Below are 19,536 nucleotides of genomic sequence, written 5' to 3'. Positions count from 1 at the left end.
CTCGGCCCTCTTGCCCAGCCTGGTCCGGCCGCAGCCTCCCCGCGCTCACCTTGCTCCTGCGGCCGGTGGAGCAGCCTGGCTTCAGGCACGGCATGGCCCCTCCGGGAGCGGGGCGCCTCGGCGGGCGGCAGGCGGTGAGGGATGGGGGACGGGGTGGGACAAACTGGGGGTGAGCAGATATCATCGTCGGAGTTGCCAGTAGAGCTTGGTTTTATGTTACCTGTAGCAAAAAAAAACAAAACAACCAACCAAACCATGCAAGAGCTGTGCTATAGAACTTGACGGGATGCTTCCTTAGTCTAGGACCATTCACACCTTCTGAGAGAGGCAGTTATGCAAGGAGGTTTTGAAAAACACCGGTTTTGTTCTAGACTGTAAGAATTCCACTTTATAAGTAATTTTTACCTCTGTTTCATAGGCTACCAGGTGACAGGTGTCTTTATGAAGAACTGGGACCCTCTGGATGAACAGGGAGCTTGCTCCGTTGACAGAGATTGTGAAGATGCTTACCGGGTTTGTCAGAAGCTTGATATTCCTTTTCACCAGGTTTCCTACGTGAAGGAATACTGGAACGAAGTGTTCAGGTAGGAACAGGTTTAAACTGGGTGACCTTTCAGTATGTTAGTGTAGTACTGTGTTCCTGTGAGAAGTAAGGGTGGACAGATAATGGGCAATGGCGATTTATTGCATTGTTACCAGTGCTAACCTGTTAAATATTGGAGACGTTATTTTTTCTCTCTCATTAATATTTCAGGTCAGAATTGATATGTTGGTTTAAATGTGTTTGGTACTTTTGAAATTAATAGGAGATTTCCCCCTAGTTATTATGAGTGTGTGGCAGTTGCTTTGTGGAGGCTCCCACATACTGGCCCAAACTTATTGCAACTTGAGAAAAAGTATTTAATGGGGTGTTGTTATCATTTGTATGTGTAATTTATGCTCTGCATTTTACATTAATTAGACTGAATCCAGTTTTCCACAACGTGATCGTGATCTAGCCTTGCTTCTTAAACTTAGAACAAATCTAAAAGTCTTCTCAAAGAGGGTGCTCAGATTTTCTGTGAATTTGGTCCACTTTAAAGGAATAAAGTTCTACATAGGAAAAGCTGAGAGTTTTTCCTGGGAGGGAGAAGAAGGGAAATGTTGGTGTAACAACATAATTTATCTGTTAGGCGCTCAGCATAGGTACATAAAAGTTGTTTCCTGATCTTCATCATCTACCTTTAGGCAGAGCTGTTGTTACCTTGTCTTAGAAGAAAATGAGGAATAGCCTGTTCATGCTACTCCTACTTCACATTGAAATGATGTCAAGTTGAGCACTAAACTTTTGTGCAGTTAGTGAGGTAATCAGCGCTGTTCTGGGAGAGATCACTGCATTTTCCCCTCCTGGTGCGAGAGGATGAGTAAATGTTACCAAAACTCTTGAGAGGTGTGGGGTGAATCAAAGATCGTAGAAGATCAGCTTTGCTTCTGCTGCTTGTCATTTATAGGTACAGTGTTCCCAAGCAATCGATTGCAAGTGGCTGGGTTTGTTTCAGAATCCTTTTTTCTTTACTGTCATCACTGACCTTGAATTTATCCCTCCTCTGGATCTCCCTTTGACGGGTTATTAATCAAAAAATACCTTTTATCAAGAGAACTGTTCCAGGCCATGTCTTCCCATGGTTTGTGCAAAGTCTGTTTCAGATCTTTGCATCAGGGAGATGTTCCATAGGCGTCCTTCACTGCCTGCTCTCCAGGTCTGTGCTTTACCTGAAGTTCTGAACTGATGTGAGCCTGGCTTTTCACTGAGTCTTTAATGAAGCTTCCAGTGCGCTGTTGCGGCGTTCACAACAGAGTATTGTGCTATGCTAAGAGTACGGTGCTGAGGCCAGCAAGAGGGAGGCAGCTCTGGGTACGCCCAGGTGATTTAACTGTTAGTATGAATTGTTGAATTCAGAACTGTTAAAAAGGAGTTAGACAAAATAAAGGTAACATTGCTCCGTTTTCTGTTTAGGAATGTAGTGTGTCATGTGGTAAGGAAGAAGCAATTGATTCTGTTTCAGATGGTGAGAAGTAAAACCAAGTACTGGGGTTGTAGTTGTTCTTGTAAATCCAGGCTAGGCCCTCAGTTCCTTTTGACTTCAGTGACAGCTGAGGACAAGCAAACTAAGGCAGCGAGCAATCAGGCCTTTTGCTATCACAGTGCATCACTGGTGGTGATGATGGTTTAATTTCATTAGTTATTATTTCAGTGTTTGCAAGCAACTAATGCTAAGTACTTTAGCTGTGTAACAGCATAAAACTACAACATGACTTTGAGAAAATACTTGAATTTCTTGAAGGAAAAAGAAGACAGGAAAAAATCTATACATCATTTAGCCTCATGTCTACTTATGGGGGTGTTATTGAGGGTTAAATTGCTGTCCATTGAGCTGAGGCAATAACTCCTGGCAGAGCACTCCACTGCACTGTCACTTTGAAAAGTTAACCAGGTGGTTTAATTCTGAGAGTAAGTATTTCGTAAGAGATGAGTAGGATGTGCACAGTGGGCAGCCATGTCTCCCCTGAGGGAGTATTAATTTAATAAAACATGGTTACGTGATTGTGAGTGGTCATTGGACCATGTCCTCAGTGCGCTGCGGAGAAAATCTTCCAAGCATCATTTTTCACAGGTTAAAATCTAATGGGTGATTTATTTCTTACATTAAATGCTTGGTATGACTGAGCCTGAAGTTTTCATTTTTAAACAGATTGTTCAGTCTTGGATAGTATTTTGCAGTGTTCGTGGTGTTGATATACAGTTGAATCTTTATTTTACAGTGACCTCTTGAAAGAGTATGAACTGGGAAGGACTCCTAATCCTGATATCGTGTGTAACAAGCACATCAAATTCAACTACTTTCTTCATTATGCTATGGATAACCTTGGTAAGGGATTTTCAAGTGTGTTAGTACAGAGTGCGTGCCGTGGAAGTGTGTAAAGGATACAAACTCTTGAGGAGGTGGGGAAAAACGTGAGTTCCTATGCATGCCTGATTCACATATCTACGTGGTAGTATTTCAATATTTGCAAAGTATTTGGTTTTAAGTTTGCTTTTACATACAGAATCGTAGAATGGTTTGGTTTGGAAAGGACCTTTAAAGGTCATCTCGTCCAGCCCCCTTACCGCAGGCAGGAACATCTTCCACTAGATTAGGTTACTCGTATGTAGCAACAGATTTAATTCAGGGACGTACATTGACCTGCCATTAAGTTTTACATTCTTAGGTGGTCCTTAATGTACAAACGCACAAGTGCTGGCATGCTGGTGAATAGTTTACATTATTTAAATAGCAGGAGTACAATTATCATCAGTATAAGACTTCTTACAGGTTTTCTTCCTTCATTGCTTTCTGCTTTTCTTACTGGATGTTTATAGTCATGTGAATTAAATTTAAACTGTGAATTTCAGGTACGTGCCTTTGTGATTTGTTTCTTTCTTTCTCTTGGTAGGAGCAGATGCAATTGCTACTGGGCATTATGCTAGGACCTCACTAGATGATGAGGAAGTGTTTCAACAGAAACACGTTAGAAGACCACAAAGCCTTTTCAGAAACCGTTTTGAAGTTAGAAATAGTAAGTGGTTTCTTAATTTCATATTCCATCCTAGATATAAAAGAGAAATTTAAACTCTATTTGGAGTCACAGAATCAGGGAAGTTTGCTAGCTTACATGATAATTACCTTTTAAACCCAGGCCTTTGCAGAAGGTTTATTATTCAAAACAGAGGATTTACATTACTGAAAATTACCCTGACCAGTCAAATATTACGTTGTCTATTTTAAGAGTTCTAATCCAGGTGCAGAGGTAAGAATAAGATTTCAGTATTAATAAACATTCTGGAGGAGTGTAGTGTGGATTAAGGAGACAGGGCTATCTTCTACAGCCTGGAGAAGTATTTCGAGAAGTCTTTTACCAAGTATTTCTATGACTTATATAAAATTTTCTTTTTTAATGTTTCTTCTTTTTTAAGGAATGTATCCTTTGCTCTTCAGTATATAGTATGGGTAGAACGCAGCATGGGGATATGCTTAAGTGGAATTTCAGAATTAAGGCTTTGAAACATTATAGTTAATAACATCTGTACAGTAACTGGGCTGTATATTTTTTGCTGGAAAATATCAGGTTCATGTTCAGTAATTCAACTATTCTGCCTTATTTCTCTGTTCTATCAAAGCCTGGTTTTCCTAGGTAGATCAGGGTTCTGCCTGCAGTGCGGTTGAAAAGTGCAAGTGCAGCATGTGCAGACACTTTTAAGGCTACAGTTTTCAGGTCAGCAAAGGTACTAGAGGCAGCAGTGCAGGTTTTGCTCTTCACTTTAACAGTCTGCCTGCGGTTGTACATAATCAGAGGTTGATCTCGATGCCACTGGGGTTCTCTTCTTGCTAGTACCAAAGCCAGCGGGATGAATGCTGTTTTGGATATGTCTCTGCATGGCACTGTCACAGCTTGGATGCCCACGTAGAGATTTCCCAAACAGCTCTGCAGTGGGCCATAATGCAGTGAAGTAACTCCGATGGAGCTCTGGTATAAAATGAGAAGCATGCTATACCCTCAGGGAAGGAAACTTGCAAACTACCACTGTGCAGAGCTGCCAGTGGTGATGTTTTCGTGTTACAGCTTCCCTGCATCCACTTGTTTATTCTGCACTTAAAGAGATTTATTTGTTTCTTTGGTTTTATTTTATTTCTGGGAAGTTGAAATGGCCCCAGCGATACCAACAGTCTGTAGTTGTGACAGACTATGAAACACAGTTGTAGGATTTTGTGATGTTCTAAACAGGCGTCCTGCCCTTTTCCTGAGGTTTTGTATTGTTAGTTGTGACTGAACTATTGGCCTGTAGTTGGTGTTTGTTTGAGTCAAGAAGCACATAAGTGGAGTTTGTGCAACAGCAGACCTGTCGGCGCTTAAAAACAGAACGCAATTGAAAAACTACGCCAATTTTATTTCATCTTGGCAATCAGGAGAGTTCATCTGTTTTAAAGAAAAGAGTCACACTCTCCTCTCTGAGCACTGGGAATAACTCTACTGATCATTCAAATCATAGATTTGTAACAGTGTGATTTCAGGGCAAAACTGAACGTCTTTTTGAAGAACAGTGTGCTCTCTTTTGCGTGGAATGTGAAAGTTGTTTTTTGTTTTTCAGGCTGTTGATGTTCTTGCCAATGACACACGCAGTATTGTAATAGATGAGGCAGTGTAAGACTTTGTAAGATTCTGTGTTGTACGAAATCAGGATCATTCTAGATCTTTCTAGCAGTGAGAAAATAACCAAACATTTTCAAGTAGATTTTGAAAAACCTGAAGAACACCGTTTTTAGCATGTGTTTGCAAATAATAAAAGTAAAACGTTGATTATCAAACAAAATACTAAAGAAAGTTGAACTGTTAAAGGGGGTTATGCTGAGATGCTTTATATGTTCTGGGCTTTGCAGCTGTGAAACTCCTTCAAGGGGCTGACCTCTTTAAGGACCAGACCTTCTTTCTAAGTCAAATCTCGCAGGACGCTTTGAGGAAAACCATTTTCCCTCTAGGGGATTTAACAAAAAGTTTCGTAAAGAAGATAGCTGCGGAGCATGGCCTTCATCACGTGCTAAAGAAAAAAGAGGCATGGTAACACTTAAACTCTTTTGATCTGTATTTCTCACTAAAATAGACTTTCCTGAACATTTTGAACTTTAATCTGTGACAACTCATCTGTGTCTGAAGACCGTAACGGAACAGGCGGGGAAGCAGACTGAGAGCTGTCTGCTTGCTTAAAAGTACTTTTGTGAGCTTGTGGTTAGTTGAGCATTTTAGCTCGCAGGTGCTTTGTCTACCGTTGGATCTCAGGAGAACCAAGGTGGAGGTGTTAGAATGCTGTGAGCCATAGGGAGGCATTCTGGCATTCTCTGTCACAGCAGGTGAGAAGCCTTTGGTCTTCATTTTCCACAGCTTTTAAAGGCTTCCTCACTATACTTGTTTTTCAGTATGTCTTCCTAGAAATTGGATTGTACTGTTTTTCTACAGTTACTGTTTAAAAAAAAAAGTTCTCTGCCTCTGAGAACTAACACTTTGTGAGTTGATCCTAAAAAAATGTAAGGCAGACAGCAGTTACACTGCTGGTGTTCTCTTGATGCTTTTAATATTTATATTTGTCCACTGTAAATGGGCATTTGAAGCCTGCCGGCAGTACCTGAAAGGAAAAGGAAAGCTGGTTTGTTTTCAAAAGTTTTTTTCAAGAGATACACTGTTACTCTATAATTTGTGTTATTTTTGTACTTTAATCTGAAAGAGACTTCTGGTTTTATTTTCCATGCAATATAGTCACCGAGGTTAATGTATTTATTTACTGGACATGCATTCTGTTTCCTGTGATTTCTCTTCTGTGCTTATGGCTCTCGCCGATAATTGTATAGAATTAGTTTACCAGTGTTGGAGATACTGTGGTTTTGTTTATTTTATGAGATCCCTGGCATAGTTTGGGATACATAGCAGGGAAAATCCGTCTTGGACAGATTATTGATAGACATAATTTCAAATGTTTTGACTGCTTTTATGGATTCAGTACCATGTTTCTTTTTCAGAGTATGGGAGTCTGTTTCATTGGTGAAAGAAACTTTGAAAATTTCCTTCTTGAGGTGAGCAACATTAACTTGGTGACAATGTTTATGTTCTTTTCTCTTTGTCAGTAGTGACTTATAGGAGTGTCTACAGAAAAATCCCCAGCAGCTTGTGGCCCACACTGAGTAGCAATGTCCCATCTCCATTTGCACTCGCAAGCCTACCAGAAGTTAATGCCAGCAGCCTGTAGGAAGGATCTTGCCCCTCCACCAGCGATCAGCCTGTCACTTTCTGCAGCAAAAGAAGTGCGTGAACTTGCACTCCTGTGCCTGCCAGGCTCTGACCAGTGGTTGGGATGTGAGAGCGGCACATGGCTGAATCGCACTGTCCCCTGGCCTAAGTGAGGATGGGGGGAGTGAAGCCCAGAATTACTGCTGATAGGGACTATTCTAAAGCAGCATCAGGGAAGAGGCAGTAAACTGCTTGGGCAGTCTTTGCTGCTTCAAAAGTTATTTTCCAGCTTAAAGAGAATGTAGTGACAGAACCTGAAATATACTGTGAGGTTTTTTTGGGCCACCTTGTGACTTAAACAATCTCTTCCTATTTGGTAGTATTTAGAACCTCAACCAGGAAACTTTGTTTCCATTGAAGATAAGAAGGTGATGGGAACACACAAAGGTAATTGGCTAACCCACCTTGATAACTGCTTTTAGATAAATGGAACAATACTGCTTATATTCAAAGGGACAAATACTGTGAAATTCCAAATCAGTCTACAGGTTTTTCCCAGTTTGGTAATTCTAATAATCAATGAAAACTCACTTTATATGGTAGTAGAGCTTTGAACTACAAGTGATCTGTGATTATTTGTTCCATGTTGCAATACGGTAAATAATAATTATTAGGGTTACTTTGTTGATACTAAGGGGTTGTTAATTTAACACTGAGAGACTGTTGTTCTTTTAATTTTCTGAGAATGACTGTGCCTCGGTTCCAGATCCCTTAGTACCTAAACTTTGTAGGAAAAAAAAAGACAATGCACCTCAGTGATGTGCACTAGGACATCACCAAAGATGGGCAGCTTACCTTTCCCATCCCTTCTCTGTGTCCTTCCTTTGCATCCTCAGTTCTAGCTGCTAGAATGAAGTTCCTCTCCCAGGTGATTAATGGAGGTAGGGGGTTCTACTAGTACATGAAAGTAAGGGAAACTGGTAAGACTGAATGGTAGCAAAACCACCAATTGAAGCTGAAATAAAGAAACGTTTGTCTTTTATAAACCCTAAGAATACCACAATTGAAACAGATTAGTTTGTACCTGAAACACATGATTTCAAAAACTTTCAAGTAGATGTTAGTTTAGTGTGTAATTGTCACACTTCTGTAAGACGATTTGGTTCGTTATCCTTTGTTTAGTGGTAAAGTTTTGGGGAAATGGTTTTCTGAAATGGGGAAACGTATTTTCTGAAAGGAAAAGATGAGAAGTCACCAGCTGCAATACGTTTTCGTATTTCTTTAGGTTGGTTCCTCTACACAATAGGCCAGAGGGCTAGACTAGCAGGCCTGAAGGACGCTTGGTTTGTTGTAGACAAAGATGTCAGCACTGGAGATGTCTTTGTGGTGAGTTAATTAATACTGATACTGCAAGTGACTCCTGCTGTACAGAATGTGATTCTAACCTCGCTTGCCTCTTGGGAGAAACAAGAACCAACACGTGCAGCATCAGCAGGTTGGAAACACCTTGTCCAAACTGGCTTTTATTGAGTAGAAAATTGTTTTAGATTTTGGCATAGAACTTTTCCAAACAAAGAGCAGATACTGAAAAGAATCAGCCAACATACTGAGCTCTCATTTTCTGCTCTGAACCATGAGTTTGTTACTGCAGTTGTTGTGACACAGTATATAAAATGTGTATTGTCTTGGTTTACTCTGTATTGATCCTTCCTTTTTCCAGTAAAATAAGTAGTAGCCAGTAATAGTTTTATCATTTTGAAAACTGAGGCTGAATGTGTATAAATACTGCAAATAACTGGTGTGTTAATGACTCACCATAGGGGATGACCGGGAGTTCTGCGGCTTGCTGGCGTTGTTAACGTTTCTTGCTGTTCGTGCAGTTGTTACTCTCATTTGATACCGATATGATTCTAATGAGGTGTTCTGCTACTTGTTCGTGTGCCCGGGGGGAAAAAGTCATAATCAAATGAGAGTTGAGAGGAAACAGGCAGGACCACTAAGAATTTTTTTTATGCTTTGCAGTAAGGTTGTTTGTGTGCAGCGCCTTTGTTGGGGAATTGTTGAGTTGAGAAATGGGAGAAGAGGGATGTAGCATCTTGTTGAGGAAGGAGGGCAGTAGATACCTGAACTCAGCCTGAAGAAGGCAGAAATGTGATTGGAGGGAAAACAATACAAGGAGTGACATGACTGAGGTGTAGAAGACAGATAATTCAGGCTTGCTTCAGCCTTTTTATTTCATTACGGGCTTCCACCTGGAAGCTGATAAAGTGCTAATAAACACTTATTTTCTTATTCATTTTGCCTTCATTTTGATACAGCTTGATGCTTCCTCTGTATTTCATGCTTTACTTTACAAGTTATCCGCTCTCTGGCAGAAACATCAGCATTAAATAAATGTTGTATTTTAAGGCACCATCAACAGATCACCCTGCTCTGTACAGAGACCTGCTGCGGACAAACCGAGTGCACTGGATAGCAGAGGAGCCTCCTGCCGAGCTCGTTAGAGAGAAGATGATGGAATGTCATTTCAGGTTTCAGCATCAGATGACACTGGGTAATCAAACCTTGGTTTGTGTTTTGTGTCACTCAGTTTGTGAAACTGCAGTAGTGTGTTTGGTGTGGTTTTGCAGAAATAGTTGAAATGGTTTGGTTTGCCTTCCTGTTTCTGTACTGTCTTTATAAGACAGTTCTGTGCAGCAGTGTCTTGACTTACATCTGTTTAACCTAGTGATGAAGGTTTTTCTCTTTTAATGTGAACGTAAGGATTAACTGGCAGCTGTTTTGCCATTTTCTGCTCTAGTGCCTTGTGTGCTGACTCTAAACCAAGATGGGAGCGTGTGGGTGACGCTAGTGAAGCCAGTGAGAGCTATCGCGCCTGGGCAGGTAAGTTGTTAGAGGTTATTTTCTTCCCTTTTTTTGTGTTTTGGCTTACCTGGCCAAAGTAGTGTGGCTACTAGCTGGATCCAAATAGCTAATTTATTTGCCTGTGAGACCAGCTAGTTCTGTTTTGACTATTCGTCAGCTGTGTTGAAGGGGATTATTTCTAGTTGAAAATAGTCTGTTATTACCCATATAGTCTGAGAAACTGGCTTACAAGTTTTAGAAATACATGAAAACCTCTCTGGTAGTCAATTGTATATGCAGAAGTGGAATCTTCTTGTCTTCAAGAAATAGATTTTAAAAGGCATTAGTTTGATAATTGTCTGCTTAGTATGGTTTTAGTGTTCAAATCTGTTTAGTGAGTGTCTGTGTCCAGTGAATTTCATTGTCCCAGAACAGTACTGAGGAGGGGTATTCTTGTAGTGATGCCTTCTAAGACTGCTAATGTAAAGATACTCCATCACACTGTACAACAGTCATTCTCAAACATTTTCTGCATGTCCCCTCCCCGCAAATGTTCAACCCTCCCTCTCCCTCCCCAAAACTTGGAGGAGCATGGGACACATCAGGAGGGAAATTGTCTGAGCGCTGCTTCTAATGGTGGGAGGGATTCACTTAAGAGAGGTGAGGTGAGCTGAGCTGGGAAGGCTCCAGCCAGAGCTGATGAGAGGTGTGAGAAGCCCCTGACTGCCAGTTGCTGCTGAGCCTGTTTACTCTTTACTGCAAGGTAGTGAGACAAGGCCTGGAGGTCTGTGCTCCTCCTCTCCTGCAAGAACCTGCTGAGCACATCAGGGAGCCCCAGTTGCTTCCTTCCAGATGGACTGCTCCAATAGTTCTTCGTCCTCTTCCTATTTTGAGAAGTGCCACTGTAGCCTGGGCACTGTCTGGGGAAGGTCCAGTGAAGATGTGGATGATGTTGAGTATGTCACCCCCATTGGGAAAGAAAGTTTTTCTGCACAATTAATATTGGTTCCAACCCACTAACTGAAGAGTTTGAGATAATCTTGTAGGAGTTAATGATGGAATTTCCACCAACATGTTTGTATTTATCCTCACATGAGCCAACAAATCCTTTGCATTTTCTATTCTTTCTATTTTTTTCAAGACTTAGTTGGGACGAATAAGAATGAAATGCAGTCACTGTCCAGCAGGTCTTACACAGCCTGCAGTTGCTCACCGTGCCCGTTGCAGCTGCTGAAAGGACTCTCCCTGTGTTTATCTCCTAGTTCGCTGTGTTCTACAAGGGTGACGAGTGCTTGGGCAGTGGGAAGATCCTGAGGATGGGACCGTCGGTGTACACCATGCAACAGGGCAAAAACCGAGAGGAGGGTCCAAAGAAGGAAGAGATTGACAAGATAGAGCCAGCAACGTAACCTGTGGGTGTGTTTACTGAAGGACTCTGGAGAATTTGCTGCCTGAGAATAATAAAAACAATAATAAACATTTTTTTGTTGGTCTGTATATTCTAAAGGTCAGTTGAACGTTGAGTCCCAGCTCTTGACTGTTAGCACTGAACAGTTTTAAAATTAAAGCCAGTTTGGTGTAATTTTACTGGACTGGATAGTGGTATTCATGTTAATACGTATCAAGGGTTGTCTTAAAGTTGTTCTGTAATAGTAGTTACACATACAAGAATTTTAATATAAAAATGATGTCTGAAATTATAAATTATCTTTTGTGTGAAATACTTTTCTTACTTGAAGATACCTGTCGGTAGGTGAACTACGTACATTGTTTTACACTAAATGTATGCTTGTGCTTTGAATTCTGGAAAATGAATTAATTATATTTAGGTTCAGCATTTTGAATGAACTCCGAGCAATATTTATTTATTTTTCATTTTAGATAGTTTTGTAAGAAATGCTTTAGGCTCTCAAGCTGTATTAGTAGTGTTTTCAGATGTCTGCGTAATTCACAATTACAAATCTAAGGGCTTAAAAACAGCCTCGACTGTTGAATTTTTTTTGCACAAGTGATTTTTTGTTAACTGCTGAGGGCAGAGGCTGTTTGGTTTGTCTCCTGGAGAACAGAAAGTATTGTGGTGCCTCAAAAATGCAAATTCATATGCATTTCCTTATTATGTAGCAAGTTTAATGTAGACCTGATAGTGATTGAATCTTGTCATGTGTCAAAATGGAGTGGTGTTAGGAAGAGCTGAGCGCCCCTGTCCAAATGATCGATGTTTGTAAGGACTGGGTGCATACTGCCGACACCCTAAGGTTTTAATACTTTATTACAGCAAGTCAACAAAAATCATTTCCCGTCTTTCAGCATGGTAGTAGAAGGTAACTGCCTCTGAAGTACAGCTGCGCAGAAGCAGGACTTTCCAGACGCATGTCGGATTTTGAGATTTCCATCGACTTTGGGCAGATCTTTTCAGCAGATCTGAAGGCTTGGATTAAACACGCATCATTATGTGTTATCTTAGTATCTCCTAAGAATTCTTTTTATTCTTCTGGTAAGAAAAGTAAAAGGTGTAGTCTCTTCAAAGTGTGGAGGTAAAACGGGGAGAAAACACTCTTCAGTGTCTACCTGATAGTCTGCGAAGTTAAACATACAGTTCAGGGAACCCTACGGAGAAAAACTGGACTGTTAAAATCTTAGGTATTTATTTGGCATTACAGTAGATCGGTTTGAGAGGGGAAAAAAGCCGTCCTTTTCCACTGGTGCGAAAATGGATTCAATTTAAAAGTCTGTTCAGAGCGTCTGTCCCTGCACAGATTAACTGTAAAGATTGTTCATGCTTCATGTCAGCTCCTGATTTGCGTTAGGTTAATTGTGTCCTGGTCATGACTTTTATGTGGTTTTTCTGATGTTTTCCTTATCTTTCCTGAAACATGTCTTTGCAAAACGTGGATTTGATTACTGAATGCTCCACATTGTCCTCATTTGAGTTTTGCAGTAAATGTCCCAATTAAAATCCTCACAAATGTTTTGTGTTTAGTATACTCGTGTGGACTTTATTATTACTTCATCTCACAGCACTCTCAGGTATGTTTTTGCCTTTTGATACTCTGCTGTTAGAGGTAGGTTCAACTGTGAGGACATGAAAAAGGACATAACCATTTCTCTGTCTTCAAAATTCACTCCTAAAATCCACAGAATTGCAGGTTGTCAACAGCCTCTGGAGATCATGTGGTCTAACTCCGCTGCTCAAAGCTGGGTTTAACTAGAGCAGGCTCTTCAGAGCCGTGTTGTCAGGCTTTGACTATCTCCAAGCACGAAGACTCCATAATCTGCACTGGTAAAGCTCCCCCAAGCCTTCTCTTGCTAAGGCTGAACAGCCCCAGCTCTCTCAGCTTCTCCCTTGTGTGCCATGCTCCAACCCCCCATCGTCAGCTCCTCCATAGCTGTGTCAGAAAGTTACCAGTGCTCCAGAGACCTCCTGGACTGCTCATGCAGTTCTGTGTTGACCCTCCCAGCACGTATCCAAGTGTCCTTCATGAAGACCAGGGCCTGCAAACAGGAGGCTTCTTCCAGTTGTCTTCTTGGTCACGTGGGCTGTAGCAGACACCCCCAGCAATGTCATACACATAGGTCTCCCCGCTAATTGTAACCTACGTGCTCTCAGCTGGCCCATTGCCACCCAGGGGCAGGGCTTCATGCTGTCCTGCTGCTCCCTCACATCCAGGATGACTCCCCCGCCTCCCCTCCCCATCTGTCATTCCTGCAGAGCCTGTACCCAGGCATGGCCACACCTCGGCTGCGTGAGCTGTCCCACCATGTCTTTGTGATCCCAGTGAGATCAACCCCTGCAACTGCTTACAGACCTCCTAGTTCCTCCCGCCTGTTCCCTGTGCTGCATGTGTAGTGTGTGGGCATTTCAGAGGGACATCTAGAGAGGCCCCTCTGGCCTCTGCGGGACAAGGTCTCTCCTGCCTGGATCACCCTGCTGCCTTAGCTTGCCAACCCAGACCAGACTTCGCTTTTATCATCAGCTCAAGCTCATGGTTCTACTGAAGAAACATCATCTGAGGACGAGGTGCCTATAGACTGTGTTTGGTTAGTAGAGACTCATTTTCTGAGAATGATGGAGTCTTCCCAGCCTCAGTGTAGCTCAGCCTTCTGCTGCAATGATGAGCAAAGACCTTTGACAGGATAAAGCCATTACTGCTGTTGCTCCCGGTCAATCTTGCTGCACCACTGGGAGCCAGGAATTACCATTTTGTCATTTTTTCTTCCAATTTGGGCAACAAATTGCAAGCAGGTGATTTCACTTTCAAGTTGTCCTTAAGCTTTTCAGGTCTTCTTGAAATATTTTGGTTTCAAAGTGAATAACTATTTTTTAAAAAGGACTTTTCATTCCAAAGTAGAGAACGCAACGACAATAATTGGATCATGTAACTGAAAAACCATGAGTCATGTCAGCTAAAGGCTGGGGTTGAGTTGAAATCTCTGTTGTACTCTGTGAGTGTTTGACACCTGTGTCACCGAGTGCACAACGGCTGAAAAATTGCTGTTTTATTCCTGAAGTGCTTGTGTAAAACCCATCTTCATTATTCTCCTGGTGTTGTTCCTTCTTGGCAGTGTTCCTGCCCCAGCTGGTTCTGCAGAGCTGAAGGACAGGGCTGACCCCAGGCGAGGAGAGCAGGGTTCTCCTCTCATTCCGTGTTCACCCGGATAGCTTCTCTGGGGAAGCGAGACGTGGCGCAGGCGTTGTGAAGGGCTTCGTTCATGCTGCGGCAGCTCCGTATTTGCTGTCAGGCAGTAAAAGCTTTGGCTCTTAGTGTTCACTTTGGCTTTTGTAGGACTGAGAGAACCTTCCACCCTCCCTCTTCAAAACTGAGTGTTCACACAGTTTCTCTCTGTAGCTGCAAACCGCAGGGAATAAAGCTGATGTTTTTATGGAGCTTCCCCCTGCTTTTTGGAATAGATCTATCTTTTCAGCATACTTACAAGCGAAAAATAACAGGTATTTTGGAGGCAACATCTAAGTTTGTACCTGTAGATATTGCCATTCAGGCCCTGTGGACAAGGCTGAGCCCTTCTCAGGAACTGGGAGAAGACTGTGTACAGCAACCTGTGCTGACTCACCCCCAAACGTAATGGGATGGGACCCAAGTGAAGATTCACAGCGCAGCCTCTGCTGCCTGGATTTCAGGGTTGTGCCACTTCAGAGTTAAGAACAAATCCTCCCCTTCCACCTTTATTCCCAAACCAGAATTTTCAGATTTCCCTTTCTCCAAAACCTCCCTTTCATCTTGGAGACTTCAGTACAAGACGGTCCAACGAGGGTCTCTGCTGTCTCTTCTTTACACGGGCAGGTGTTGGGTTCTGCCGTCAGGAATGGCAGAACGAGCTGCAGAGGGATCTCTGCGCCACCGAACAGCCTCCGAGTCAGGCCACAGAAGCATGCAACACAGTCTGCTCTGCAGTGGTACCTTCTTCAAGCTGGATCCCCTTTAGAAGATGGAGCATACCATGTGGAATGTGCACAGCGGGGTGAGTGTCCTGGTTGCTCTCCATAAGCTTATGGCTCCCTTATCAGTCACATTAACGGTACTGTCCAGAAAAAAAAAAAAAGGCAAAAAAAAAAAAAGGCTGGACTTTCCCCCCCCCTTGAAGGCAGAAACGCGAGTGATGTATATATGCCTGGGAAGCAGGCTACCACCAGGAAAAAGAAAAAAAAAAAAAAAAGGCAAAAAAAAAAAAAGGCTGTACTTTCACCACAGCTGTGAAGCAGAGATGCCACCAGAGATGAAGTCCTTCCATTTCCTGCCTGGTGGTCCTGATACTAATGGGTGTTTCTTTAGCTTCCCCACTGGAATCCAGGAGGAAGCTTCTGAAGGCAAGAGGCTGTTCATGGGAAGGGAGCAAATGTGAGAAGCTGGTGTGGAGTGAGGCTATGGCACAAACAAAGTGAGGGGCTGGGGAGGTCGGAGGCAACTGATGCATAAGAAAGGATAAGCACAGATCAGAGAACATCAGGCTGAAACTGCAGGTGACTCTGAATACCTTAGATGCTGGTTTCTTTAAATAATCCGGATTTTTTAATTTCTTCAAGCAAAGACAGACCAGCAGCCCTGGTGAGTACCAAGGCCAAAAGAACCCCAAACAGGTAAGCAAATGAAAAGGATTCGTTTTCCATGCAAGAACCATTGAGAAGAATGGGTGAGGGAATATGTACCGGCCTTCTGGCCTGGAAAACGTGGTTGTTATGAGCATCATGGCAGCATGCACGGTTGGGAGACAGTGGTGCCAGTAGGTGAAGAGGATGTCCCACCGACGAGGAACATGCTTGGAACCATGCACTGTTTACAATTAGCATTTTAAAAACACTTCCTCCACATGTAGGTGTGTTTAGATGCTTTAATGAACTGAACACGATGAACTTACCCGTCATAAATGCGATAATCACCCCCCCCCCCATGGCATGCTTGGACGATGCAGCAAAGCGGCATGCCGTTTCCAGCTCCAGCACCAGGAGGCACCAGGACATCGCGCTCATCGCTCCCAGCGGTGCACGTCGCACCCTTGGCAGGTGGTGGCTACAGGAAGAGCAATTAACTCAGCCATAACTGTGAAGTTTTCCTCTTTTTTTAGATTTTTGCTGAGCCAATACCTTGGAAGAATTGTCTCTCGGTGGGTTCGCTCAAGGCAGGGATAAAGCCACCCTGTCACTTCAGCACACTGAGAAGCAGCAACAGCTTTTTAGAGCCAAACTGCCATCGGGGTCCTGGCAGCAGGGCAGACACATGCGTTTTGTTTAGCGTTCAGGTCCTGAATCTGAACCACCTTCTGTCCTCCATGCCTGTCCTCCATCCCCTGCACTGTGCTGTGCTGGTCTCCCACAGTCACCCTTAAACTTCATCTAGCTCTTGAATGGCTGGATGTAAAAAGGAGGGATTTTTTTTTTTTTTTTTGGTTTTTCGTTTTTTTGAGAACCAGCTCCAGATTCTTACTCTTGTTTAGGTGTATGAGCGGTATGATGAACACCAGCTTCTGGGTTCTGGGTTTGGTTTGCTGAATCTCTAGGATTTTTTTCTTTTCTAAAATATTTTGTGTTTTACTAAGCGTATAGCATCAGCTAGAGAAACTTGAGAATGGAAAAAAGTTAATGGACTTAATAATTCCATACAATTTTACAGCATATAGAGTAATTTCTTCAATGAAACAGCTTCAAACTCACTCTGAAAGCCTTAAGGTCCTAGAAACAATGAAATCCATGGAGAGATTCCCCTTAATCAGGCCCTAGGTGGAGAAATGGAATTTTCCCAGCTATGGCCTTTGATAATTCAGTGTCACCATGCCCATTTAGTAGCACCATCTTTTGAGGATGTTTCCAGGAAAACACCAGCCTTGCAATTACAGAACATAGTTCCTGTGGGGAAAAGCAACAGGAGACCTACTTCCAGCAAGAAGTTTCATCAAGAGCAAAGTGCCCCGACTGCTCTCGCCTGGATTTCTCCAGCAGTCCTGTGGAGGCTCATGGCAGAGATTCCTCTGGTGCTTTGCATTCCGGCAGGGCTCCGGGGTTTGTGTCTGTGGGGTTGCAATGAGCTGGACGTCCTCTACAAGCAGTGTTGGAGGTAGCTGATACCCAGCAGTTCTGTCTGGCAGATGTGCCATCTGGGTTGCCCTGCCAAACTTCAAGTTGGACTCTTGGACATGGTGAATTTTTCTTCTTTCGCTCTGATAAAGCCCCTGGGTAGGAAAGAGGAGACTTGGAGATACATAGCATCCACTTGATGTGAGACAGCTGTTTCCTCCCTCTGCGCGTCCAGTTCTCTTACGATTTCAACGAAATCTGGTTGGAACAGAGATGAGAGATTCACCCACACCCTCTGCAGCAGGGAAGATGCCCTGTGTGTTCCTCTCTGCTGGGGCAGATTCTCCCTTTCTGTCTCCCAGTCTGCTGCTCTCTCCAGGGCTGACGAACACCAGCCCAGCAGGAAAATCCTGAGCTGTGCCCACTGCTCACTGTAACACAGGAGGAGAGACCGAGGCGTTAGAACCAGCAGTGTGGCATTTCTTCTGTTATTTGAAGGAATCCAGGGAAATTTGCCTCTACAGAAATGATGAGTAGTAGCACAGATCTCTTTGGCAATCTGTACATCTCAAAGGCTTCACCCCCAGCCCTGCTGCAGCTCCTGCCTGACGGCAAAGCAAACTAACTCAGCCGGTCTGGTACAGCTTTGGTCCTCCGGATGAGGCTTTGTACAGAATTACAGACATCAAAGAAGGATGGATGATACACATAAAAAGGACTGGTAAACAAAAATGAGATAACTAGATATAAGGCATCTGCTGGATTTAAGATCAGTGCTGGATTAAATATAGTTTTCATTTTAATCTAGTTACTTTGGGTGGGATTTTTCACTGTTCACACACTTGTATCTATTGCTCCTCTCTGGGAGTACCTGAAGGGCTCTACAGGTTGTGTCACACCAACCATCTCCGTGGCAAAGAGGAACTTTGTCAGCAAATTTGCTATAAGCATTAAAACTGTGTGATCGATTTATTACAAGTTTGAAAGGTTTCAGGCATGGCTTTTAAACTGAAGATCACTTCATGCACTATTAGTACTCACTGCTGCTGTAGTCCCTGCAGAAATGAATCAGACCAGGCTACATTGGCTTTATATATTAAGGAAGGTGTTTCAGGGTATAAGCTAGTTTTACACTTAGCTTTTCGGGTGAAGGAGATAACACAAGAAAAATCTCTGTGAACTGAGTAGTAACCAGGTATTGGACCTTATTTATTTAAGCCACGTGACTGTGACATAGAGCAGAGACCGTCCTCACCTGGTGTGTCTCCTCTGCACCGCAATACAACAGCAATGCTTGAATTACAGAGAAAGCAGGAGAACTCACTACTGAGAGGAGAGTATTGGAAGACTTTTAAGATCGCTGTCTGCGAGTTACCTCCTTTCTGAACACAACGTGGCTGAGCATCACAGTTGGATCAGGAGGAACATGAAAATAGTGTCTAGGCACAAGAGGTTGATTTTGGGAATCAGAGCAGTCAACTCTGCTTGCGTGGTGCTTGCCACAACTATGTAATCCCTTACTTGCAACGAGCATCAGCCATAACTTCTCCCTGTAGCTCATGCTGCTGTACTGAGCACCTGCCATGAAAATCCAGCCCCGTGGAGGCAACGCTCTGCTCCGCTTCTCAGAGAGAGGCAGGTTTAACACAGCTGGAGCTTGCAGCAATCCCAAGGGATGCATGGCATGAATCCACATTGTCCATGGAGGCAAGCTGAATACTCTGTGAGAAACAGGAGTGCTCTGCTGCTGATCTGCTCCAGTGAGAGGAACCAGTGTTAACAGAAACCTCCTTGGGGTCACCTCGGTTGCAACGGCTCTGGCTCTGCCATAGAGCGTTGCCTGCAGGGAAGCAAGACATGGGGCAGATGGCTACTTGGGAAGCTGGCATGTCACCTGAGTGAGCGAGAAAGTCCATATAGAAGCTGCTTTTGGGTTGTGCTTGGCGTAAGCTAGATGATATCAGCCAGGAAAGTGTTTTCCCTTGGACAACCCAGTGGAAAAGAGCCATGTGCCAGGTGTGCTTTGGTGACATGGCAGCCCAGTGCCTCCTGACTACCTGCTCACTCCCATTAGCTTGACAATTTCATGCCAGTGAAATAAACCCCAACCCCTATCCATAACTCCTAATCCTTAACCCTAACTGAGCAGGGCTTTCCCCTCACCCCTTCCATCCCCAAAACCTGTTCCCTGCGTAGCTGGAAGTGAAGGAGTTAACCATTCCAGGCCTTCTCATTTGTTTCATCCAGAAAATGGGAACATCTATTAAAATGCACTGATTTTTCTCAAAGTCAATGCCTGATTTACTGCTTCACCTGGAAAACTGCTCCCTTCGCTGGCTGCCACCCACAGCTGCTGCCCTTTGGTACTGGAT

The 19,536-nt window shown here is 43.2% G+C and overlaps 1 protein-coding gene across 1 annotated transcript; it reads left to right on the top strand.

Annotated features, from left to right (window-relative positions):
• The first annotated feature begins 92 nt into the window (after positions 1–92).
• On the top strand, positions 93–11,084 carry TRMU (tRNA 5-methylaminomethyl-2-thiouridylate methyltransferase). The gene is made up of 11 exons (XM_010141148.1): positions 93–153; positions 419–584; positions 2,803–2,909; positions 3,475–3,597; positions 5,457–5,634; positions 6,569–6,641; positions 7,176–7,242; positions 8,081–8,181; positions 9,205–9,349; positions 9,596–9,678; positions 10,902–11,084. Exons 1-11 carry the CDS (start codon positions 93–95, stop codon positions 11,046–11,048), a joined length of 1,251 nt encoding a protein of 416 aa, XP_010139450.1. The 3' UTR covers positions 11,049–11,084.
• The last annotated feature ends 8,452 nt before the right edge of the window (positions 11,085–19,536 follow it).

Source organism: Buceros rhinoceros, unplaced genomic scaffold (assembly GCF_000710305.1).
Source record: "Buceros rhinoceros silvestris isolate BGI_N320 unplaced genomic scaffold, ASM71030v1 scaffold21588, whole genome shotgun sequence".
NCBI lineage: Eukaryota > Metazoa > Chordata > Aves > Bucerotiformes > Bucerotidae > Buceros > Buceros rhinoceros.
Note: the sequence above shows the minus strand (reverse complement) of the source record. Positions and strands in the feature narration are given on the sequence as shown.